The 25,248-nt window shown below is 42.6% G+C and overlaps 1 protein-coding gene across 1 annotated transcript in view; it reads right to left on the bottom strand.

The window, feature by feature from the left end:
• Nucleotides 1–1,909: 1,909 nt before the first annotated feature.
• MAP3K4 (mitogen-activated protein kinase kinase kinase 4) overlaps nt 1,910–25,248 on the bottom strand; it is an 84,631-nt gene continuing 61,292 nt past the window's right edge. The window contains exons 17-27 of the mRNA XM_056852412.1: nt 23,756–23,872; nt 19,403–19,503; nt 16,483–16,563; nt 11,352–11,543; nt 9,306–9,376; nt 8,764–8,880; nt 7,822–7,981; nt 6,846–6,968; nt 6,103–6,209; nt 3,566–3,745; nt 1,910–2,291 (exon numbers count right to left, since the gene is read on the bottom strand). Of these exons, the coding sequence (XP_056708390.1) occupies nt 2,271–2,291; nt 3,566–3,745; nt 6,103–6,209; nt 6,846–6,968; nt 7,822–7,981; nt 8,764–8,880; nt 9,306–9,376; nt 11,352–11,543; nt 16,483–16,563; nt 19,403–19,503; nt 23,756–23,872 (1,270 nt within the window). The 3' untranslated portion in view covers nt 1,910–2,270. The remainder of the gene's footprint in view (nt 2,292–3,565; nt 3,746–6,102; nt 6,210–6,845; nt 6,969–7,821; nt 7,982–8,763; nt 8,881–9,305; nt 9,377–11,351; nt 11,544–16,482; nt 16,564–19,402; nt 19,504–23,755; nt 23,873–25,248) is intronic.

Below are 25,248 nucleotides of genomic sequence, written 5' to 3'. Positions count from 1 at the left end.
TTAAATTGCCTTAAAAAAAGTAGTCTTGCATTTGTTTTTAAGAAAATAAAGACAAGTTAAAATGAAATGACTGCTGTGTGTGTAATTTCTAACAAATCATCTGACACTACTTCAAATGATGTGCTATAAGCATTGTATCTGCTCTGCTTCTTAAAAGACCCTAAGTTTTTGAAGCAATTTTTAAAAACTTATAATTACATGACTCCATAGATATGGACAAACTATATATTCTACTGCTCATGGTTTAAATTGCTGACTCTGGTGGAGGTTGCTGAAAAGTATAAATCAGCCTTAATCTTTAGGCTGAGTCATACACAAATTGCATTTGTGAATCCCACAATAGTTGCCATCATGTGATAGCCTGCTTGAATATGAAACTTATGTGGAGAGCTATACTGGGATAAAATATCAAGATTAGCTCATTGGACAGTTCAGTAGTTCACCAACCAACCAGTTTCACAAATAATGCCAAGTGACCGAGTTACTGATTGGTCATGTGGTTACCTAAGCAATCTTACTTCGTTACATTCAAATGTTTCGTTTCAGAAATTATACAGGCAAATTACTTAGCTCCCACCTTAAAAAAAAAAAAAAAGATTTTGCAGACACATTAGTCTTCCTGAGGTCCCAGCCATGGGTCTTCAATTTTGCTGAGCCATAAAATGGATGGAAGTTCTAGCCCAAGCATCTTCTATGATAAGGGGAAGCTAGTTCTGAATGGGTGTTCTTTGTGTACCTGAAAGGGATAATAACTCTACTCTGAAGCACCTTCTGCTCCAGTGAAGTGGTGGAAAGCCAGGATTGGTGGTTTGCTTTGAGAAATAGATGCTTACTCAAATAAGCAAATGGGTATTAGGAAATCCATTGGTGGATACCATAGCACCCATAGGCATCGTGTGGTCTATGACATCTCACAAACGCTTCAGTTTCATGTTAAGTAATTCACGCTTAAGTTGAGTTTGAAAGTTAAATGCAGGCATCTTGATCTATATGAAATCAGCAAGAACGGCTGTGGAAAAAGGTTACAGCTCTAAGAAAACTTTCCTGGAAATAATAGTCTACTAAATTTGATGGGGCCTGTATGTGCAAGACAATGCCTTTAAGCCTTAAGTCCATGTACCAGTTACTGCCAGGCATTTGAGATTGGGTACTGAAGCTATAGAGGTAAATCACAATTGTAAACAAGCCCTAAAGGTGTTACATAATTTCCCAAGAGCCCATTCCACAGCAGACATCGCCATTTAATGCTCAGCCATCTGCCAGATCCTCGGAGTATAGGATCAAAAGGATCTGACTCACCTCTTTAGCAGATCAGGACAGGAACCTCACTGCTTTAGTAGCTTCCTTTTTAGCTACAGCCCTCACTGAGAGAATCTCCAAATATCATCCGGTTCAAGAGAGCTTAAGTATTTTATAAACTTCAATTTTAATCGATAAATTATCATTTCTAATTAATAACAACAATGATTTTAACCTATTTTTGCCGGCTGTTCGGGGTGTTTTATTATTTCAAGATGCCAATAAAGGTATTGTATTATTAGTGTATTATTATAATTTCCCAAGCAATGTTTGTGTATGGGGGGGGGGAGGTCTGTTGATCTTTTATAATAGCTCTAAACTAGTAATTCAATCTAGACCTGTCTTCAAAATAGGTGTAGATCTGCATCTTTTGATGAAATTCAATGTTGGCAATGAAATAAGGCACAAAAGACTTCCTAAAATAAACCATTTATTGAGAAAAAGCTTTTAAATTTCATCAATCAGCTTTTGCATAACAAATCTGAAGCTGGCCAATAATAATAAAAAAAAGAACAAAAAAATAAAGGTAGAAGTTCACAGTCAGTGCACTCAACAAACAGGAGATTAAAAATAAGGTCCAGAATGCCTGATATAACACTAACCATTGTTGTTGTTTTTCCGAACCTAGAAAGTTCAAAAATACTACATATTAACATGACACTTCTCAATCATATGAGAAACTGAGAATGAGGAACAAAAATAGGGTCATGGTCCATTATACAGTAGTAATGGCACTTTCACGGAAACATGCAGCTTCTTTAAAGTTGCGGGCGCCGTCACGGGAGCAACACATGCCGAGGAAAACGTTCGAGAGCAGCAGGAGAAGTGACACCAGTCACTTGTGCAGTCTTGAGTCACGGTACGTGTGGAGTCACATACCATTTCCCAGCACAGTCTTTATGTAAATATTACATACAGTAGTGATTTAAGAGATACTTCACCAGAGTACAGGAGGCCACGTGTGTATAACTTCATTCTTCATCTGTGCACACCTGAGAGTGATTAAACAGGAAGAGAACATTAGAAGAAGAGTAGGTTTATATGCTGACTTTCTCTACCACTTAAAGAAGAATCAAACTGGCATTACAATCACCTTCTCTTTGGTAAATTATGACACAATTAAATCCAACGATAAATTTAACTCGGTAGTAATGGATGTAGACACTTCTCTATACCATACTATCAGGATTGGAGATAGTCATGAAGACCCCACACACCAGTAGGCCGTTTGTTACCTCTTCCAGCTTACAACAGGTAATAGAAAACACTCCTGGTTTCATTATATACTACTACTCCAGTGCTAGGAGACAGATATTACACCTCTCAGAAGAGGTGCTTACATCTTCTTTCTTCACTGTTAGATGCAGTATAACTGTGGATAAGCTCTTCTCTCTCAATCCCCCCCAAACCCCCAAATTTAATTAGCAGCCAAATGCTAATGATGTTCTCATTAAAGATCGGTCCTAAACCTTCTGTGCCTTTGCAAAAATGGCCTTTATTGCTGCCTTTAAAACACTGCATGTCAAAACAGTTTATGATGGCCATAATTCACAGGCCCTCTTGAATTTAAACTGATTCTATTACATCCAGGCTCCACTCTAATCAATTACTTTATTTAAAACATTTACAAAACTACCACCACTCGCCAAAATAGTTCAAAGCAGTTCACAATAAAACGAAACCAAAAGACATGCAGTGAAACCAAACAGACTCTCAGAATCACAAACCAACCGGTCAGTTTAAAAGTTCTCTGAAAGAAAATGGTTTACAGTCCTTCCTGAACACAGTCTGGGAGTATACACCGCATATCTCCAATTGCAGCCCATTCCACAAAATTGGGACGGGGGGGAGGGGCGAACCTTTTTAAGAGTCTGCCGTTGACCCCACCTCCTTGTATGAAGAGATGGCAATAAATTGCTGCAGTGAAGAGTCACTGGTGAGTGGACATTTACTGGGAGGGGTGGTCTTTCAAGATATGTGGATCCAGTGCTATGAAAGGCTTTACAGGCCAAAACAAGCACCTTAAATTGATCCCGGAAACAAACTAGAAACCAAATCAAAGCTTTCACAAACAGATGTAACAGAAATAAAGTGGCTTGTCCCAGATAACAAACCAGCTGCAGCATTGCAGACTAGGTGTACTTGCGGAGTTGCCTTCAAGGGCAGCCCTACCTGGAGCACAGTGCAATTAATCCAGCCCTGGAGTCCTTGGACTGGCAGCCTGATCTTATCTACTGATAATCAAAACCAAGCAAACTTAACCAACCTTGACAAATGAATGATCGAGGAGCTGGCTAGCTGTCCATCTCATCTTTGGATCACTCTCCAGGCAGTGAGAAAGGAAGTCTTTTCCTTCGGGGCTTATCCTTTCTGGTATGGGAGGTTTATGACCCATTCCTACCCTATACATGATCTGGAAGTTGTGTTCGTACTCATGCCAGGGCCTCTGCAATGAAGAGAGCAGTGTTGAAAGGGTAGGCTTGCACCTGGATTTCATAACGTGCTCAATGGTGATTGCCTCTGGCCTAGGAACTGGAGAGGTAGAATATGATCCATCTGATGGTCACAAGCACAATATGGCCAAAAATTGGACCACCACACATTCTTTTGAATAAATACACATGCAGAAGCAGTGTAGATAACGACTATACAAAATGAAGACTAAAGCAAATGATGAAATGGTGAAAAATCCAAAACCAAGAATGACAGTTCTAAAATAACAGAACCAGTTTTAATTGTCTAAAGGTCCCATTCTTCAACTAAAATGACCAAATCTGTATGGAATTCAGGGAGCCTAGTAGTATACCATAAAATGTAATGTAACACTTTAAAATATCTCCTAATTATATCAGGGGCAAGGAGGCTTAGAACAAAAAAGGGGAGAGCTTTCAATTTGCTTGGGCTATGTTGGCAGCAACCAAAACATTCTGTACCCAAAACATTTCTCTAAAATCAGATTAACTTTTGTGTTAAAAGTAAACCAAGGCCTTCAACTATAATTCAATTATTGTGCCTGGCCATCGTTAGAATTTCCCACAGCTCAAAGTATGGTGCTGTTTCTTTCTTTATTTAAAATAGTTATATCTCTCATGGCCTTTACCCTGGCCAGGTGTGCAGCCTTACCCTCTGCTATGCTCGAGGGGAAATTTAAGAAGATACCCAGGGAGGAGAGCTTCTGCCCCTGTAAATCAGGGGACTTAGAAACTATTGAGCCTGCCCTCCTGAACTGTAATTTTTACACATTACCCCATTCTAAGTTTATTGAGCCCCTCTTATGAAGAATGGGACCTGACAGGGCAGGAGAAAAGATTGAGATGCTCTTACAAGGGGATAATCCTTCAATCACTTTACAGGTTGCAAAATTTTGCTCAGCAGCAATGAAAATTTGACGCCATAGAACAGTCTCTTAGCCCAATTGGCAGAAGTGTCTCAGTTGTTATTTCTTTTTTTAAGTGTTATAAGACTCGGACTGTAATTCTTTGTTTGTAAGAATATTTTAGTCCATGTTTCTGGTTTTATCTGGCTAAGGGCCATTATCTATCTATCTATCTATCTATCTATCTATCTATCTATCTATCTATCTATCTATCTATCTATCTATCTATCTATCTATCCATCCATCCATCCATCCATCCATCCATCCATCCATCCATCCATCCATCCATCCATCCATCCATCCATCCTTCCATCCAGTTATATCTCACCTTTCCACAGTGCTCAAGGCATTTCGATACTTCTACCCCACTTCTCTCCCCAATGGAAACTGGACGCAGTTTACACTACTGTTCTCTCCTCCTCCAGTGTGTGCCTGGGTCCAAGGGTAACCCAGAAAAAGCTCCCATGGCAGAGTAGGTATTCGAACCTGGGTCTCCCAGATCCCAGCCTGACATTCTTATCCAGGGGCCCACATCCTTTTTTTTTTTAGTTTGGGGGCACCTCTGGAATTCTGTCTGTGTGTGGTGGACGCAACCACGAAACAGCTGCTGCGGTTTACTTTCAGTCACACCGTGAAGGTTCTTGTGCTGTGCTGGCAGCTGCTGCCAAAGTAACATCTTTAAAAAATCTGCACAGCCAATCAAATTTCCAATGCCCAATCGGAATCCTTGCTGGTCAAAAGCTCCCCTGGCCCCAGCCATTTTTAAAAACACTTGGCGGGCACCAGGAAAGGTGTCAGTGGGTGCCATAGCATCCACCAGCACCACGTTGGGGACCCCTGCTCTAACCACTATGTAACAGAAAAACTATGTTCATATTCGGCCCTGGTGGAAAACACTAGTATTTTGCACAGCCAGAACAAGAGCATAAAAGCAGTTTCATAGATTATAATTTTTGTCCCAAGGATTAAATCTTCACTGATACAACACCTGTGCCTTAATGGCAGAGCAAATACTTTGAAAGCAGAAGGTCTCTGCCTCAATCACGGCATCTCTAGTTAAAGGCTCTGCGGTAGTTAAGTGTAGGGAAAGACCATGGAAAGCTGGTACTGGTCAGAGCAGACATGCCTGAGCGAAGAGGAACGATCTTCTGACTTGGTATAAGAGGTGCATGCATGTGTTATGGAGGAAACAAAACAACACTTTGCAATACCCTTCATTCTGGTGTTTTTATACACATATAATGCATCCTCAGATTGTGTGCACCCCCTCATCCACTTTAATAGTATAATCGAGACATTTTCAAATCATTCAAAGCTCTAAATGCAATCCCTCTTCAATATTTTCAGCAACAGTAACAGAATCTCTGGGACTGCCACACAGCTGCACCAAGATCTACGGTTGGCTCGATCTTACACAATACGCTTACCTTACCAGTGACCATTTCAATCACAACACAGCCCAGGCTCCAGATGTCCGCTGCACGCCCATGGCCTTCTCCTTTAGCTCTAGTGATTACCTCGGGAGCCATGTATGCTTTGAAACAACATACACGGTGACATCAGTTTATGCAACAAAAGGAAGAGGAGGCTTCTAAACAAATGGATTCTTCTTTAAAACCAACAATAAGCTACCTGTTACTGTTTCCTTACTAGCTGGATGTAAAGACAAGCTGGACGTAAGTTGACCTACCCTCAGCTCCGCTGTATGAAACGTTTACTCTGAAAATATTCTCACAAGGTTGATTGTTACAATAGATACCTTATTAAATGGCCATAATTTCTGTTGTTCCAGTACAACAGAAATACCTTCACAGGAAGTTGTGGCTAGTTGATAGAGAAGCAGGAATCAACCTCTGTAGAATAGCCCAATTTGAGCAATTCTAAGCATCCCACATGAGGAAAAGCCAAGGTGAAATGGGAGCATACAAGAGCTGGAATAACAACTTATACCAGATCAGAGTAGCACAGCTGTTGGTGTGGAATTACTTGACTACCACATATTAGGGTTCTTTTTGCACCTTTTTTAAAGGCTTGCACTCCTTATAAACAAAGTTAGCATCCACAAAAGCTTATGACAGTTGCTCAGAAGTGGGCACGTTTTTAGAATTTTAACAAAATAGAATTTTTGTTCATGTCACTCATAAGAGTGTTTTTAAAGCTGTTCTCTTACCTGCAGTCCCCAAAGTACTGTTGACTTCACCAGGCATGGTCTGTGTGTTATTCTTTAGCTTTACTGAGCAGCCAAAGTCTCCCAACTTGATCAACCCAGATGAAGTAAGGAAGATGTTTGCGCCTGTAATTTTATCAAATTTTTAAAAAATGAAGTATCACTGATTCCCAGTTGAAAGCCAGATAAGAACTCAAATTAAACTAAGACAGTTTATTAGAGTGGTAGCATCAGTTAATAAACTGATAGTCTACTGACAAATGAAAGCATGAATAGTTTATAGTTGGCCAGGAGGCAAGGTAACCTCGCATTCCCCAACCCCAACCCCCACTTCCCTTCCAGAACATGGGGTGGGGGCTTTTTCGCAATCTGGACATGAGATCATCCTCTGCCCTATGTTCTGTCTATGTCACCCCATGGAGCCCTTTCGACTTACTTCCCAAGTGAATTCTTTGTGGCAGCTCCACAGCTGTCAAAACTGCCACATGGACATTCTGCCCCAGAAGAGACGAAGCGGGAATATCTCGCAGAAGCTCTAAAAACCCCTTACTGAAGCAGAAAGGGGGCACACAGCTGATAGAACATGTTAGCTGAGATAAATTTAACCTGTCTGGGGTATGTCTCATCTCAGTCTCATGTTTTATTACGTTTATTTTCTTATTGGTTTTCATATTTTATTTGGGGTGGGGCCATAGTTCCATCAAAGAGCATCTGCTTTGCATGCAAAAAGTCCCCGGTTCAATCCCTGGCATCTCGTTTGAAGTATCAAGTAGTGGAAGATGTGAAAGAAGTCTACCCTGAAACCTTGGACAGCCACTGCCAAGAGTAGACAATCCTAACTTTGACAGACCAATTGATCTGACTAAGCATAAGGCAGCTTTTGTGTGTGTGTGTGTGTGTTCACGTACTTGTGAGTTAGCCCATAGTCTCCAGGACAGCGTTAAAAACGAAAATGAAATAATTAAACAGAGCAGCTTACCTTTGATATCTCGATGCACTATACCATGTTCATGCAGAACATTGATTGCTGTTGTGATCTGCTTTGTGTAGAGCCTAATGACGTGTTCCTGGAGACCCAGCCTTGACACTTCTTCCAGAGTTCCCTCATCACAGTATTCCATGAATATGTACATTTCTTCCTGTAGTTTATGAGCCAAGAAAGTGTTACTAGGACACACTGCATCTTCTGTATGCAGAACACTGGATACGTTTCAGGAAACTTAAAGCAATTTTTAATTACATGCATGCAATTGTTATATGTATGGTATTTTCTACGGAGCCCCATGGTGCAGACTGGTAAGGTGCAGTACTGCAGTCCAAGCTCTGCTCACGACCTGAGTTCAATCCCAACGGAAGTTAGTTTCGGGTAGCTGGCTCAAGGTTGACTCCGCCTTCTATTCTTCCGAGGTTGGTAAAATCAATACCCAGCTTGCTGGGGGTAAAGGGAAGATGACTGGAAAAGGCACTGGCAAAGCACCCCGTAAACAAAGTTTGCCTAGTAAACGTCGGGATGTGACGTCACCCCATGGGTCAGGAATGACCCAGTGCTTGCACAGGGGATCTTTACCTTTTATGGTATTTTCTACCAACAAGGGAAAAACACAGCAACCATCTGTGGTAGAGGGCCACAAACAGGGATACTAAGTACAACAGGTAAAATAAGTCAACCCGTTTATATCATCAAACATCACCTGCTGTAACACTAAAAGGGCAAACATAATTCCCACATAAATCACACCTCAACTGCTACTATAGGTTATGCATAGAGCAGATGTGATGCCGTTTATGGAACTTATTGGACTGGTTCATGTAAAGTAACAGATCTAACTGATTAAACAGAACAGGGCCCAAATGTTCTGTATGTTCCTGTCAGCTTGTAGCCTTTGTTATTTATGGTCCTAAGTAACCAATACCGACTTACCCTGTGGAGCTCCACCCCAAAGTACCGAACCAGGTTAGGGTGTTTAATGCCTTCAAAAATTTTCAGCTCATCTGCAGTTTCTTTGATTGTTTTGTGATCATTTGGTTGAAACCTTATCTGCAAAAGAGGGTGTTCTTCATGAATGCTGCTGCCAACAGAAAAAACAGAATAGCAAAACGAACTGGAAAAAAACCTCAATCAGCCACCTACAGGTCTCTTTAGATACCGTCAGTAGGACAGAAAGGCAAATGTTATTTTATTCATTAAGAAAATTTTATTTTATTCATAAAGTAACTTCCAAAGAGATATTAAAATACAAAAAAATAACAAAAACACAAGAATATCTAAATCTCCTTCAATCCACACAAGATGCCGGCCCCAAAATCCCCCAGCCAAGGTTTAATATGTCTGGTTTACAAACAAAGCAAAAACAGCAAAAAATAAGACTTTAGGCACGATTGTATGAAGAAGGCACTTTCTCATAAAAGCAGTAGTTATTTTTAATAAGCAAATGCAGAGTATTTAAATAGTAAAGTACTTACTTCTTTCATAGCCATCAATTCACCAGTGTCAACACTGATACAGGTATACACTTTCCCATACTGACCTTCTCCTGCAAAATCACAAGAATAAGGTTCTAAGTACCCTGAAAATATAGTTTAAAATGAACCAAGATTTCTATCTGATCCATCCCTATAGACATTACACGTGGATTACCAATTCCAAAGCAAATTTCCCTACCTTTATGAATTAATGTGATCAGTTTTTTTTTAAAGTGAGGTTTTGCATCACCGCATTGAAACTGACTGAGTGCACTTATCTTTTAGGTTATACAGAACCTTTAGGCTTACAATTTTCAGTGACAATGCAAAAGCATGAACTGTATGATATGCTACACAATGCAATTATGGCTGTAATCATCCACATATCTGTTTGGGAGCAGATTCTATTGAAATCAAGGCATCACTAAAAAACCTTCCTCTTCAGGCAGGTAAGAAAGATTGTATTCCTGTTCTGATTAAAGTTGTTGCTTAGCATGAAAGATGCACATCTTTTGCAAACAGCAGGTGACCCAGGAAAAAGATAATTTCATCTGAGAAATAAAAGTAACTACCGTATATACCCATGTATAAGCCGACCCGCGTATAAGCCGAGGTGCCTAATTTGTCCCCAAAAATGGGGGGAAAATAGGCACCCGTGTATAAGCCGAGGGTCGGCTTATAACCCCTCCCCCCCCCCGGAGGCTTACCTTCAGGCCTGGCGAAGGCGGTGGTGGCGGCGGGCCCCCCAGGGCGGGGGGGGGGCCCGCACGCCCTTGCAGAGGCTGCAGGATGCTTCCCCCGGCCCTTCCAGGGCGGGGGGAGCCAGGCGCGCCCGGCGGCAGAGGCCGCAGGAGGCCCTCACAGGCCGCTCCTGGCCGGGGGAAGACGCATGGGCCCGGCAGCGGTGGCGGCAGTAAGTTGCCCCCTCCCTCCTCCTACCCTACCCTATCGTATTGACCCGCGTATAAGCCGAGGCTGGCTTTTTCAGCCCTTTTTTTGGGCTGAAAAACTCGGCTTATATGCTAGTATATACGGTATCACCAATTATAACAATAAATTAGGCTTTAGGTGCGGGGCATTAATGTTGCTAAACCTTTCAAAAACAGGATCTGCTGTGAACGAAGTCCCCCAAGAACATCCCATGTAATGCAAGAACATAATTCCATTCATTAACTGCAACACTCCTGTGAATGTGGAAACTGAACACCAGGTGATGCATACCCTCCTTTTCTCCCAATGGAAATAACTCTTGAGTAGCAAAAACCATGCATGAACTCAAAGAGCTTATTTTCTGTTAACTGCATGAACAGAATAATTTTTTTATCTCTGACTGATGATAACTTTTATTCATGAGCTGTAAACGGTTAGAAACTGCAGTAACATAACAGAGCACAACGTCAGAAGAGCCCTGCTGTGTCAGACCAGTGGTCTATCTAGTCCAGTATCCTGTTTCCCACAGCGGTCAAACCAGTTGCCCAGTAGGGCCAACAAACAGGGCACAGAGGGCAAGGCCTTCCCTGATGTTACTCCCAGCACTGGGTTTTAGGGGCTTACTGCCTCTGAATATGGGGGTTCCCTTTTCTGACAATGGGTAGTAACCCTTGATGATCTATTCTTTATTAATCTGCCTAAACCCGTTTTAAAGCTCTCAGCCTTCACTATGTCCAATGGCAGTAAGTTCTACAACTGAAGTGAACATACAAAGCAAACTTATGAACATGCAGGTTCATTATTAAAAATACACATTCCAATCCTGAATAAAGAGGTCGATAAACAGAAGCAAGTTTCCACATGCATGTCAATTTCTGGATCAAGAACCACAGGCATAAGGTGGATGCCATTTGAGAGCATGCTGATCTGTCTGGACTAGAGCAATTTCAATGGGTTGTGCAACAGAATGCATAGCCTCATCGACATTTTACTCTACTAGAAATGTGTACAGTACTATTTTTTTATGTGAATAGCTGAGTCAGGGGAAAATCTTTTGGGGGTGTGGGGGGCCTACATTTATTAACACTTAAGAGGCAGCTTACCATAAGTACTTACCAATTTTGTTTCCTCTTTGCCACTTAAAAGTCACCTTTCTTAAGCCTACATGCATGACGTTATCGTAAGACTTGGGGGTGTCACAAACTTGGCCAATGATATTTTTCCGCCTCATTTCTCGGTACCTTTTTTCTTCAAATAGCTGGACTGATTTCTGAACTGCTTCTATGGGCCCCTGCCTGGAAGCAGAGTCTAAAAAGCAGGAAGGAAAAGCAAAAATTGTGAACAAGTGATGTTATTTAAACATTTGTTTCATGTGAACAACAATATTGTTCCTGAGCTACTAAAATAGGACACAAAGCCATTAATGAAGCACTTCAGGACTTGTCTATACAAGATGCTTGCATGGGATCTTTGATAATCAAACCTGATTTATTTTATGTTATGTTATGACCTATGGTTACAACATTAAATTCCAATTCAACTTTTATTATTGAGCAGGGAGGAGTGTAACAAAGACTGGGGGGTGGAGTGGACAAAGACTCTGCAATGGATGTTTGAACCAAGCTAGGCAGGGGAAGTGCACAGACCTTTGAACATTAAGGTTTTAATTAACTTCTTTTTTTAAAGAGGTGATAAAAACAGCATACTGGGTTGGATCCCACTGACAGTTTCCACAAGCATAAGGATTTCAATCCATAGAGGCATGAATTCTCTGCATCCCCACCTCCTGCAGCAGCCCAAAATGTCCCCCAAATGTTTTCCCTGGGGGGGGGGACCTTCAAGAATACATTGGGGAGCACACTGAAGGCCTGCCATGAGAGGGGGGAATCTGTGAAAACTGCCTCTTATGATGGCAAAAATTTTAGATAGCATAAAACCCATTGGAGGCCAATCTGATTATCTGGAAGGGCAGGGGAGGTTTGCCAGAAGTATGGAGTGGAGTAGGAGCTGATCTGCAAACTCAGAATAACCTGGAATTTAAGTAAGAGCTCGTATGCTTAATTTCAAGTTGCACTGCTTTGAAACGGGGCAAGTCTTTCCTTTGCACACGACAAGGCGCTTGTTTGAATGCACACGGGCATCCCAGTGGCCCGTTCTTGGGACAGCTCGGTGGCAAATTCATTCATGACGTGGTACTGAAGTATTGATTGTTCCGCCTCATATTCACTCACTGAGGCTGTGATGGACAGGTTAGGTTCTGCCTCTCCCTAACAGTGACAAATAAGAGCTGATAGACTGTTGGGGAGTTGAGAGTTGAAAAACAGCAGTAAAGAACAGCAGTTGGGAGGTGACAGCTGGGCAGCTGAGACTGAAAAGAGGGTATCGGACTGAGTGCCACTGTGGAGAAGAGCTGGTCATTGTGGGCTGGAAATAGTCAACTGACCCTTATATTTCCCCAAAAATGGCACTTTATGGCCTTGCAGCCAAGAGAATCAGGTCAAAGCAAATCACGAAATGTGGTAAAGCTAAATAGAGCCGAATGGGCACATTTTAATTTTTAATTTTTTTTTTTAATGATTCTGGTTCTGTCCATTTTAACCTATTGTTATACTGTTTTAGATTGTAACGGCCTATGGCCTTATACAATAAACTTGACTTGAAAATAGTCAAATTGTTATCAAAGGATCCCAGTTGAGGGAATAGGACTACAGTTCAAAAGTTCAATGGAAGCAAAATGTTGTAATTTCTACCTTCCTTTCTCCAGTGTTACGTTCATGCAATAAATAAAAGGTAACTTCTTGTTTTGTTTAACCCTATGGGATGAGTGTCTAAGGGAAATATACACACAATTTAATATCTCGGTCTATATATATGAAATTAATCAATGGTGGCAGTGTGTGAATAGAACAGTGTTTGAGCCCCCAACCCCAGCAACTGTGTGTGAGTGAGGGCTTGTTATTAAAGGGGGCTGGGCTACCCTGTCTGCTGATGTCTCTGAGAGAGAGAGAGCACTTATGGTGTGAAATGGTCATGGCTCTCTCTATATTTTAAAAGAGACAAGAAGGGTAGCTTGTGACATCCATAGCTCAATTATTATTAGAAGCTACATGGAGCATGCATATTACTTCCATTTTGCAGTCACTCTACTGGCTGTCCATCAGCTAATGGGCTCAATTCAAGGTATTGGCCATAACATACAAAGCCCTTCATGGCCTGGGTAGATCATGTCTGTGGGACATCCTCGATCATGACAGCCTTGCCCATTGGAGCAGGACCTTCTGCACGTGCCACCTTTCAAATGGACAAACTCAACAACTGCCCGTACACGTGCCTCTGTTGTGGCCCCCTATCTTACAGAATAGCCTGTCTGATGAGGTCAAGAAGGCTCCCTAGCTTTCAGCGAACTATGAAAAAAATGAACTATTCAGGAAGACTTTTTTACACAGAGAATAGGACTATAGTGTAACGAAATGTTTCACAAAGATGCTTTAGTAAAGGCATAGGAACTGTAGTCTATATTACTTTGTCTATATTACTTTGGGGAGGAGCCAGGCTCAGTGGTAGAGCATCTGCTTGGCATGCAGAAAGTCCCAGGTTCAATCCCTGGCACCTCCAGTTAAGGGGACTAGGCAAGTAGGTGAAGTGAAACACCTCTGCCTGAGACCCTCGAGAGCCACTGCCGGTCTGAGCAGACAATACTGACTCCGATGGACCAAGGGTCTGATTCAGTATAAGGCAGCTTCATGTGTTCATGTGTCTAGTACACTGGTTCCCAACCAGGGGTCCATGGACCCCCAGGGGTCCACGAGAACTAAATTAAGGTCCGCAAAACAAAGTTATAAACCCATAATAAATTAATATTTTCAATTAAAAGTTCTCTATTAGAAAAATATATTCAAATATTATTCTAAGTTTAATGTTTAACTAACAGTTATGATTAAATTGGTTCTTGTAGGTTATCCGGGCTGTGTAACCGTGGTCTTGGAATTTTCTTTCCTGACGTTTCGCCAGCAACTGTGGCAGGCATCTTCAGAGTAGTAACACTGAAGGACAGTGTCTCTCAGTGTCAAGGGTGTAGGAAGAGTAATATATAGTCAGAAAGGGGTTGGGTTTGAGCTGAGTATTGTCCTGCAAAAGTATTGTCCTGTAAGTATCAAGATAATGTGCTAATGAGGGTATGGTATGTTAATATGGAACCATTGTATCCTGAAGTGATCTGTTAATGTGTGTAATCCAAAGCTAATCTGTATGGCTATTGTTGAATGTTGTCTTTGTCTGGAGGTTTTTCAGGGCAGGAAGCCAAGCCTTATTCATTCTTAAACTCTCCTCTTTTCTGTTAAAGTTGTGCTGATGTTTATGAATTTCAATGGCTTCTCTGTGCAATCTGACAAAATAGTTGGTAGAATTGTCCAGTCTTTCAGTGTCTTGGAATAAGACCCTGTGTCCTGTTTGTGTCAGTCCATGTTCAGCCACCGCTGATTTCTCAGGTTGGCCAAGTCTGCAGTAATCAGCGGTGAGAAATCAGCGGTGGCTGAACATGGACTGACACAAACAGGACACAGGGTCTTATTCCAAGACACTGAAAGACTGGACAATTCTACCAACTATTTTGTCAGATTGCACAGAGAAGCCATTGAAATTCATAAACATCAGCACAACTTTAACAGAAAAGAGGAGAGTTTAAGAATGAATAAGGCTTGGCTTCCTGCCCTGAAAAACCTCCAGACAAAGACAACATTCAACAATAGCCATACAGATTAGCTTTGGATTACACACATTAACAGATCACTTCAGGATACAATGGTTCCATATTAACATACCATACCCTCATTAGCACATTATCTTGATACTTACAGGACAATACTTTTGCAGGACAATACTCAGCTCAAACCCAACCCATTTCTGACTATATATTACTCTTCCTACACCCTTGACACTGAGAGACACTGTCCTTCAGTGTTACAACTCTGAAGATGCCTGCCACAGTTGCTGGCGAAACGTCAGGAAAGAAAATTCCAAGACCACGGTTACACAGCCCGGATAACCTACAAGAACCAATGAACTCTGACCGTGAAAGCCTTCGACAATAGTTATGATTAAAGTTTATTTTCAAATTCTCAGAATTTTTATTTTGAACCTTGGGGTCCCTGCACCGAACAAAAAGGTCCTAGTGGTCCCTGGTCAAAAAAAGGTTGGGAACCACTGGTCTAGTAGGTGCTGTCGCTGCAAGTATGATCCAACTATGTAATTTCTGCATCGTTTCATGTGTCATGTTAACACTTATGCTTTGTTTCAGCTCTTTTCAGATTTCTGCAATCCAAACCTGTTGATTTAAATTGTATCGCACTCTGTAATCTGCCATTGAGAAAGGCATACTATAAATGCCGTAGATAAAAAATAAATTTGCCATCAGTTCAACATCCATTCACACTGACCAAGATACAAACCCTGCCTTGATTGCTGCCCTTTAGACTTCAGTAACAGTTTATAATAATTTGTATTTAGAGAATACTTTGTATTTAGAGAATACTTTGTATTTAGAGAATTCCCAAAATCATATGTAATATCAATGGTAATCTTCTCTTAGCAACATAAAGCAATGGTAATCTCCTCTTAGCAAAATACACAGCCATCACTACAAAACAATACTTTGCACTATATACCTAAAAAATAACCCCTATAAGATAGAATGCATAAACACAGACCCAGAAAACCTAGAACCCATTAATCTTCCTTCTTGAGTTCTTTGCGGATCCTAACAGCTGCAGCCAGGAATCTGGCGCATGCAAGAGAAACCTGAGGATTAGAATCCACTATAAGCAGGTTACCTAATTCACAGTCTGAGAGACCTGAAAGTCTCTGTAGCAGGGGTTGTAAATACTTATCATGAATTTCTTTATAGCACCGGGTCATTCCTCAGTCCGATACCCATGGGGTGACGTCAGTCCGATACCCATGGGGTGACGTCACATCCCGACGTTTCCTAGACAGACTTTGTTTACGAGGTGGTTTGCCAGTGCCTTCCCCAGTCATCGTCCCTTTACCCCCAGCAAGCTGGGTACTCATTTTACCGACCTCGGAAGGATGGAAGGCTGAGTCAACCTTGAGCCGGCTACCTGAAACCAACTTCCGTTGGGATTGAACTCAGGTTGTGAGCAGAGCTTGGACTGCAGTACTGCAGCTTACCACTCTGCGCCACAGGGCTCTTACCTTGACCTTAGCAATGTAACTACCTCTTACTCCTTACCTTTGGTCTGACTGATGAGTGTTCGAAGCTCCCAGCTTCTTTGCGCTGTCCCGCTAGAATCTCCTTTAGGATAAGATGGCTCTGTAAGAATAAAGTGCTGTGAAAAACTTTGGCCCCAAACAAGCTGCAACCTGTTTTTCCACCCACTGTTTAATGGTTCCCCTGTATATTTAAAATATGCAAAACGTTCAAAATTATAAAAGGCCCTACAATGGTAGGTAATATCCACAAGCAGTAAACAAAACAAAGAAAAAATAAAGTTGCCCATAAGGGTAGAAACAGGCATGGGGGGGGGGGAGGCTGCTGATAATGGTGAGCCCCTCACCATTGGACAGTGCTACAGAGCACTCATTCTACAGATATTTAAAGTTATACAGAAAAAACAAATAACTGTGCAGGAGAAAATTATTAAGAAAAGGTGAAAAGCAGAAGGCTTGTTTCAAATTAGAAGAACTGAAAAGCAGAAAGATTGTTTTAAATAGCAGAACAATGATGTCAAGCTTGCAATATTCTGAGTTCTCATTAATAACCCATTAAGTGATGTCTGGAATATACTGTTTTCTAATCAAACACATTATAACATCCAGTTCATCTGAATAAGGCCAAGTTCAAAGCTAGTTCATGCACCACGTGGTACCATCTCCTGGATATTTTTGAGCTCTCCTTTACTTGTTTGTATTTGTCTGTGAAAAACTAGCATATGAACTTAACAGATACATTCAAATACAATTGCTGTGGTCTCCATAAGTTGTCTGAATCATGGCAATTGTGTATAACCAAGTATATCTATACTTCTTGTTCATATATGACTACCACAAGAACAAAATCTAAGGACATTTCTATGTAAGGGGTTCCGCGATGGCACATGTGTTAAGCTTGTTGGTTACACAGGTACATTCTCACTTTCTGAAAACCTGTGAAACTGAAAAAGAATGGAAGGAGAAGATGTGTAAGCTTGTTGGTTACACAGGTACATTTTCACTTTCTGAAAACCTGTGAAACTGATAAAGAATGGAAGGAGAAGATGTGGAGGTGCCAGTATTTTGGATTTGACTTGACATATTGTTGTCTTCCATTGAGGTTAATATTTTATAAGAATTTACAAGCATAAGTTACCGTATATACTCAAGTATAAGCCGAGTTTTTTTAGCCATGTTTTTTGGCTTAAAAAACTCACCTCGGTTTATACTCAGGTCAATACGGTAATTCGCCTGCCGGGCCCTCTCCCAGCGCGCTCCCGCCGGCCAGCTGATGGGCGGGCTGTCCCACCTTCTCCCCCCCACCCCACCCGATGGCGCCTTCTGCTCGGCGGGGGTGGCTTCTCCCTCCCCACCCGATCGCGCCTTCTGCGTGGCGGCGGCTCCCCCCCACCTGATCGCGCCTTTTGCGCAATCGCGCCTTCTGCACGGCAGCGGCGGTTTCTTCACCCCACCCCACCCCGCCTTCTGCTGGGCGGCGGCGGTTTCTTCCCCCCCCCCTCCCCCGGGCCAGTCCTCCCGCTTGCCAGCTGACCCTGCGGGGCCTCCTGCGCGCAGGGATGGGGCCACCGCCGCCGCCTGCCTGCGCGCCTGGAGCCCGGTCAGGTAAGCCTGCGGGGGGGAGGGGGTGCATTTCCCCCTCGGCTTATAGGTAGGTGCCTAATTTTTCCCCATTTTTGGGGTGTAATTAGGCACCTCGGCTTATACTCGGGTCGGCTTATACCCGAGTATATATGGTACATGCAAGAATACTTCCCTTACCAATTATCCAAAGATCACATGGGAAGCAGCTGTCAATGATACACAAATATACTCTATTTGAATGTTTATGTATATAGGAAAAAATATAAAAGTTCTACACTAAGCATTTGTCCCACAAATTGGGTGCTTCTTCTGTTACAGAAAGAGGTTTCTTTGGGTCATAAGCTAAAGGGAAGATTTTTTTCTGTATTTTCTTTAATTAGTATTCAGTACATTTTTAAAAGAGGAAAACCAAACATGAGATGGATTGACTCTATAAAGGAAGCCACAGCCCTCAGCCTGCAAGACGTGTTAACGATAGGACGTTTTGGAGGACACTGATTCATAAGGTCGTCATGAGTCGGAAGCGACTTGACAGCACTTAACACACACACACATTGTTATCCCAGCCCTCTCCAAAGAATGCAAGGTAGCATATGTCATTCCAAATAATCTTCCATATTGGCCTTGCAACTACAGTGTGAGAATCCATTACAAGGTCACTCAGCAAGCCTTATGGCAGAGTGGAGATCTGAACCTTTATTTTCCCAAATCCTTGTCTTGACACTTTCACCACCACAACACAATGGCCTTTCTTCTTTTTTGCCCTGGATCTTTTAAGAATTTGTCAACATGTTGGTAGAGGTACCATAATCATAGGTACCACTATTCAACATTCACAATATAGGTACCACTACTGAACAGTCTCAATACTAGTACCTATATTTATTCCACAAATGTAGCTACACCTAGAAGCCTGTGTGTTTTATTTCTTTATTTCTTATTTTTCATGTTAGTTAAGACCTTTTTAGTAAGACAATCAAGGTTTGTAGTTAATTATCTGGTCCCTCTCCAGGTTAACAGCTCTTTGTGTAGTTTTACTGATTTCATGGGTATTAGTATAATTGCAAATTTTTACATTTTGTTTGTTATGTTGCCTTTTGCAGTTTGATGCAAATGTCGCCCATAAATTAACTCCAATGAATAATTCAATCATGTAAAGAGTGAGATCAGTTTGGAAATATTCTAATGCAAGAGGCCTATTTTTAAAGACTGATTCTAATTTGCCAAGTTCTCAGCATGCATTAGGTGAAACACAAGGCCGAATTTGGCAGAATCTCATTTTGAAGCAAAATAATGTTTTAAGAAAACCACATAAAACAATTTGCAACATGTTATCACAGTGACAAGGGGGTAATCACCTTCACGTTCCTCTGTGGGGCTGGAGTGGCGGCTCAGAGACCTAAACTGTAGCTCAGCAGCTATTGAAGCCAGTCGGTCATTTTCAGGGACGCTGGAACCTCTGCTTAAAAGAACACATGTCACTGCTGTGTTAGCCAGCATTTTCAATCTTCCCTTTTCAGAAGTATCAAGGCACCAGAACTTTCAAATACGAGGAAGTAGACATGACTGGTCATGGAAAGCAAAACTGGAGGTGGGAGGGAGGAGAGTAAAAATTATATAGATCTTTGTAGAGCTGCTCAATGGTAGTGTATTCCCCAAGCAATATGAATTTTTATTTGTTTGTTTTTTTAAGACAAAGTTGCTACTACTATTAGGATAGATAAACAGCCAGGCATCATCAGAAACCCGTCTTAGGCTGCATTTTAGGAAGGAGGATTGTGTTCTTTGGGAGTAGCCATAGCTCAACTACTGTAAAATGGAGAGGTTTTGGAGACAAGGGGCGGGGATAATGTGCACTTCACAAGTTCTGGGAGAAAGAGCATAAGTGAAAGAGAGAGCAAGAGAGAGAGAGAGAGAGAGGCAGAACAAGAACAGAAAGAACCCGGTAGAATGTCAAAACATTACGTTTCTGGAATCCAGTAAATCCTATGAAATTGTTCCTTGTGCTTCTCTCTGGCCACTACAGAGGCTTTCCTCTGTTGAGGCACTCACTTCTCTGCCACTAACACTTCCTCTTGTGTAAGAGCTCCTGGGGGGTGGGGGGAAGCTCTTTTGTATGTGGACAGGACCAGATCTAGGGTGGTGAAGGGGGGGCACTTGCCCCGGACGGCACACAGTTGCTACTGGGTCCCTGGGCTCTCCAGCTAAGCAGCTCTTCCTGTGCAAGGTCTGGAGCTGCAGCCTCTCCTCACTTGACCCGCTGTGCTGCAGGGAAAGCCGCTCTGCAGATGGGCCAGAAATATGAAGCTGCTGTTGGCCAAGTCTCCTCTCTGAGGAGTGCGAGGAGAAGGGGGCGGTGGCAGTGGGCTGGCTTCCCAGGGCTCACTCAGGAGAGAGAAATGGAGCACCAGCAGTCCACCCAGCCCAGCCACCCTCTTGGTGCTGCCTGTGCAGAGGCGGGGTGCAGAGCAGGGTGCCTGGGAGTCCAGCACAGCCAGGGAGGATGAGGCATTCTGGCTGCTTTGGGGTCTGGCCTGCTGAGGAGCACATGGCTGCCGCTCCCTCCACTTTGCACGAGGGACAGAGGAGGCAACGGGAAGGTGGGGCTTTTCACCCATGGTGCTGGAATGCTCCCTGGTGTGCTAGGTTGGGTGAGATGGAGATGCGGGAGGAGCGGTGTCTCCCTGTTGCCTGGGTGCAGGGCAGATTGCTGGCCTTCTTTCAATCCTTCGTCCGTTTCCCCGGGTTGCTAACCTCTAGGTGGTGCCTGGAGACCTCCCAGACGTACAACACACCTCCAGACAACAAAGATCAGCTTCCCCAGAGAAAATGGATGCTTTGGAGGATGGGCCCTGTGGAATTATACCTCACTGAGGTCCCTTGCCAAACCTCACTCTTCCCAGGCTTTTCTCTCAAAAAAAAATCTCTAGGCATTTCCCAGCCCACAGTTGGCAACCCTCCCATTGGCAAAATCGGGCGGTTCAATGAGCGGGAAGCAGCGAGCCAGAGGCTCTCCTCAGAAGGCCACCACTGCCCAGGCCTGGCTGGAGCTCATCTCCAAGGGCAGCCCCACAGAGAGCACCTTACAGCAGTGCAGCCGAGAGGAGGCTGAAGCAGACAAAAGGAAGCCTTTCTGGTGCCCCACTCCCCTCCTGCTGCTGAGGCTTCAGCTTTCAACAGTTTCGCCACCTGCTTGCTCTCTCAGCTGAATTTAGGCCTGCCAAGCTGCCGCTAAAGGAGCTGTGACAGAAAGTGGCAAAGCCTAGGCCACCTCTCTCCATGTTGGCAGCAGTAAGTTCTTTTGAAAAACCTTGTCTTGATAGTGATCTAATGCCATGAATAGTATGGACAAGGCGGATGAGAATTTTCTCCCCTGTTCCCCCAACACGATTAAAATTTGGGGTGCTCCAACGGAATTAGAAAGCTATATGCTTGAGGACTGGTGCCTCCATGCTGACATAATAATTTAATGTGTTTCACTGTTAAGTCTTCAGAACCAAGTACTGATCAAATTACCAGCAGCGCAACCCTAAGCAGGCATGTGTGTTGCTGCTGTCAAGTTGCTTCCAACTTATGGTGACCCTACGATGTCATTAACAGCCTAGCTCAGATCTTGTAAACTGGAGCCTGTGGCATACATGCATGCATACTTAGAAGTCAACACTACTATTAAGCTGAGCAGGAGTTACTCCCTAGTAAGAATGCTCAAGATTGCATCTTAAATAACATCGTTTGTGAGCAGGGTTGCTAACAGACCTGGAAACATAGACCCTGTCCTTTGAACAGAGGCTTGAAAATGGGCAGGTGGTGATTATCGTACCATGGAGGTAAATAACATCCCATTAAGCCTCTGCTAAAGGGACAGGACATTTTTTTCTCAAGCTGGACCCCCTATGAATACATTTAATAATGAATGCAAGATTGGGGTGTCAAGCTGCTATTCTCTCTGCACACTAATTTGGGAGTAACCCACAATGAATTAAGTGGGACTTTTGAGGGCAGCACACTTGGGCAGTGTTTAGCAAGCCTGGCTATATTATCAAACGAAATGTGGCAAATAACATTACTTATGACAATGCTGTGAGAGGTATTGCAGAGGGAAAAGCGAGAAAAGTTCAATTGTAGTGAATTCTCTACCACATTTCCTTCTTACTGGAATACTGACCACTTGAGCTTGCAAAAGCTCTTGTTTTAGGACAGCCCACCCTTCACTTGCTCCTTTCCCTTCCAGTATTCTTGCCCATGGGATGACTTTTGTCATGCCTCTGAGTCCATTAAAGTCTGCCTTCCTAAAATCTAACGTGCATGTCTGGCTAGGAACTCCCTTGGCTCCCGACAGAAAAAGGAATTCTAGGAGGGCATGGTCACTGCCCCCTGACGTCCCCACCACATTCACCCTACCAACCAACTTTAGGCTGCCAAGTCACCCATTCTCACTAGGGAAGGCATCCACTCTCTTATTCATCTGACTGGTCTCCCCATCCCTATGCAGGGCCTCATAGTTGCTGTTAATGAAATCTTATGAAGGGTAGAAATCTGATCCCCTAGCCTCTGAAACTTATCCTCTATGAGCCCTATCAGTAATTATTCATAGATAACAGATAGATAAGATAATGTAAAAGTGTAATTATTCGTTAACAATCCATAAAGGTCAACACGATTTAGTCTAATTTAAAAGAGTTGTTAATTATATATGCATATTATATATGTTGATTATGTGCGAATATATAAAGAACACATGAACACATGAAGCTGCCTTACACTGAATCAGACCCTTCGTTTATCAAAGTCAGTATTGTCTACTCAGACCGGCAGCAGCTCTCCAGGGTCTCAGGCAGAGATCACCTACTTGCCTAGTCCCTTTAACTAAAGATGCCGGGGATTGAACCTAGGACCTTCTGCATGCCAAGCAGATGCTCTACCACTGAGCCACGGCCCCTCCCCAAATATGTATATAATATATGGAGGGTGTTATTTTGTACTTTTGCCCCCCTTAAGAGAAAATGTAGATCCGGCCCTACACGTGGAAGTCCTAGCAGCAGAGGAAGAAAGTACACAGCAGCCAGAGAGAAGCATGAGGGGGGATGGCCATGGGATCCAAACCCCTGTACAAAGAAATAATTCATGGAAAACATCATCAGTGTTCTGGATACAAATGTTTTATGTTTGCTCTGTTTTCTACTTATCTGTAATATAAGGTACTTGAAAGAAGAGTAACAAATGAATTATGGTAGCATTTGTGCACTGCACATTATTTAGTGCTCCAAACACACTTCTGACTGTGGATTTGTCCCCAAGGTATCTTTTAAAAAAGGGTTCCGTAGAAAATTTCATACTCCTAGTGCGCAGAAATTTATAGCTCCAGCTAAAATATAGATAAAAGCCATGTGAATTCATTGGTAATCAGCTTCTATAAAACTGCAGAGCTAGAGGAAACGAACTGCATGCGTTAGTGATGCTAAAACATGGAAACTTGAAAATGTATTTCCAAACATGCAAAAAAAAAAGTTCCACTTTAAAATCTGAACATATAACATGCACTGTGCCGTTTTTTTTAAAACAGAATGAGTAAATCGCATGGAACAGACAATGGAACCAAAAGGAACTACTGGTATCTAAATGCAAGCAGATTGGATGGGTATCTAAATGCAAGCAGATTGGATGGGTGACATGGACAGGAACGAGTCTGCTACATTGCGGGGTGGAGCTACCTGATATCATTTGCACTGCTGACAGGTTTTGGCTGAGTTGAGTCGCCACCGATGGGAGCGGGGCGACTAAGCGCAGCGCCGCAATGGTTCCGTACATCAGATGGGACACTCCTTGTGCTGCAGCGAGAAGAAAAACTTCAGGAAAAGGGTCTGCCTGTATTCTTTTTAATGGGTTTTTAAAATACAGTGACTCGGGCAGCAGTCTGAAAAATCTTGTGAGAAGTTCTTTTTTTTTTCTACCACCAATTTTTTTTTTAGTTCTAAACCAATTTAATAGCAAGAGAAGTTCCCAGACTACTCTCTAAAACTTGCTTGCAGCAGTAAACCTTGATGGCTTCCAGCATGCAAGACATAATCCATCCATAAATATCAAAATCAAAATGGAAAAAGCACCTTGCTGTTTTTAATTATGAATAAGAACACACCGAATGGTTAACTTTTCAAATAATTTTGGACTATTTCTGGAGCAGAAGTCGTGTGAAACATTGTACTAGTTAGTGTGGTAACCCTCACATTTCTAAGATGCAGAAATGCCACCATATTCGGGTATCTTACTTCATCTACTCTAGACAGGAGAAGCAACATGAGAAGTAAATGCATGCGCAAACATGCACATTACAACCAGAAGAGAACAGCAGCATAGGAGAACCTTTATTTGCCGCATTTCATTTCTCTGAGGCCCCTTCAGGCAATTAATAAAACTGGGTTTCATCAATAACGCTATAGCAGGCCATTTCTCCAAGGATCATTTGGTTCAATGCTGGTAGGAAGCAGGATGTATTCCTGCTTCTCCACAGCATCATGGTGCAAGTTGTGTACTTCCCAGGATTCTCCTGCTTTTCTCCCACCCTTCTCAAACTTTTTCGCAGCAAAGTTTTGGGAAAGAGCAGCAGTAAAGCCGAAATGGCTGCCACGTGGGTAGGAAAGTTCAGATTTCCCTGCCCAGGACAGCTGCTTTTCCTGACCCTGCCCTCACTATGGCCATTTCCTTCCCCCAATACTAGGAGACTTTTTTTTTCTAATTAGCACTTTCATATTGTTATATTAATAGTCTGTTATAAGAATGTGTAGCACATACTGTGAATTTCCATCTTTCATTTAAAAATAAAAGTCTCCAGCCTTTTCCATTATGTAGATAGAAATGGAAAGGCAGAACCTGTTACACTTATTGCTATTGATATTCCTAATTCTCATCATGGTCCAAGCAGTCCAGCGTATGGAACCATGGACACACATGACAGATCAGCCCCAACTGCTTGTTACTGTTCAACAGCAGCCACCCCACAGAAGCCAGTGTGTGTAGTGGTTAGTTTCAGACTAGGCCCAAGGAAGAGGAGGAAGAAGAGGAAGAAGATGGTTTTTTATATGCCGTCTTTAACTTTTAAGGAGAATCAAATTGGCTTACAATCTCCTTCCGTTCCTCTCCCCACAACAGACATCTTGTGAGGTAGGTGGGGCTGAGAGAGTTCAGAGAGAACTGTGACTAGCCCAAA

Source organism: Euleptes europaea, chromosome 7 (genome assembly GCF_029931775.1).
Source record: "Euleptes europaea isolate rEulEur1 chromosome 7, rEulEur1.hap1, whole genome shotgun sequence".
Lineage (NCBI taxonomy): Eukaryota > Metazoa > Chordata > Lepidosauria > Squamata > Sphaerodactylidae > Euleptes > Euleptes europaea.
This window is presented reverse-complemented; position numbering and strand designations above follow the sequence as displayed.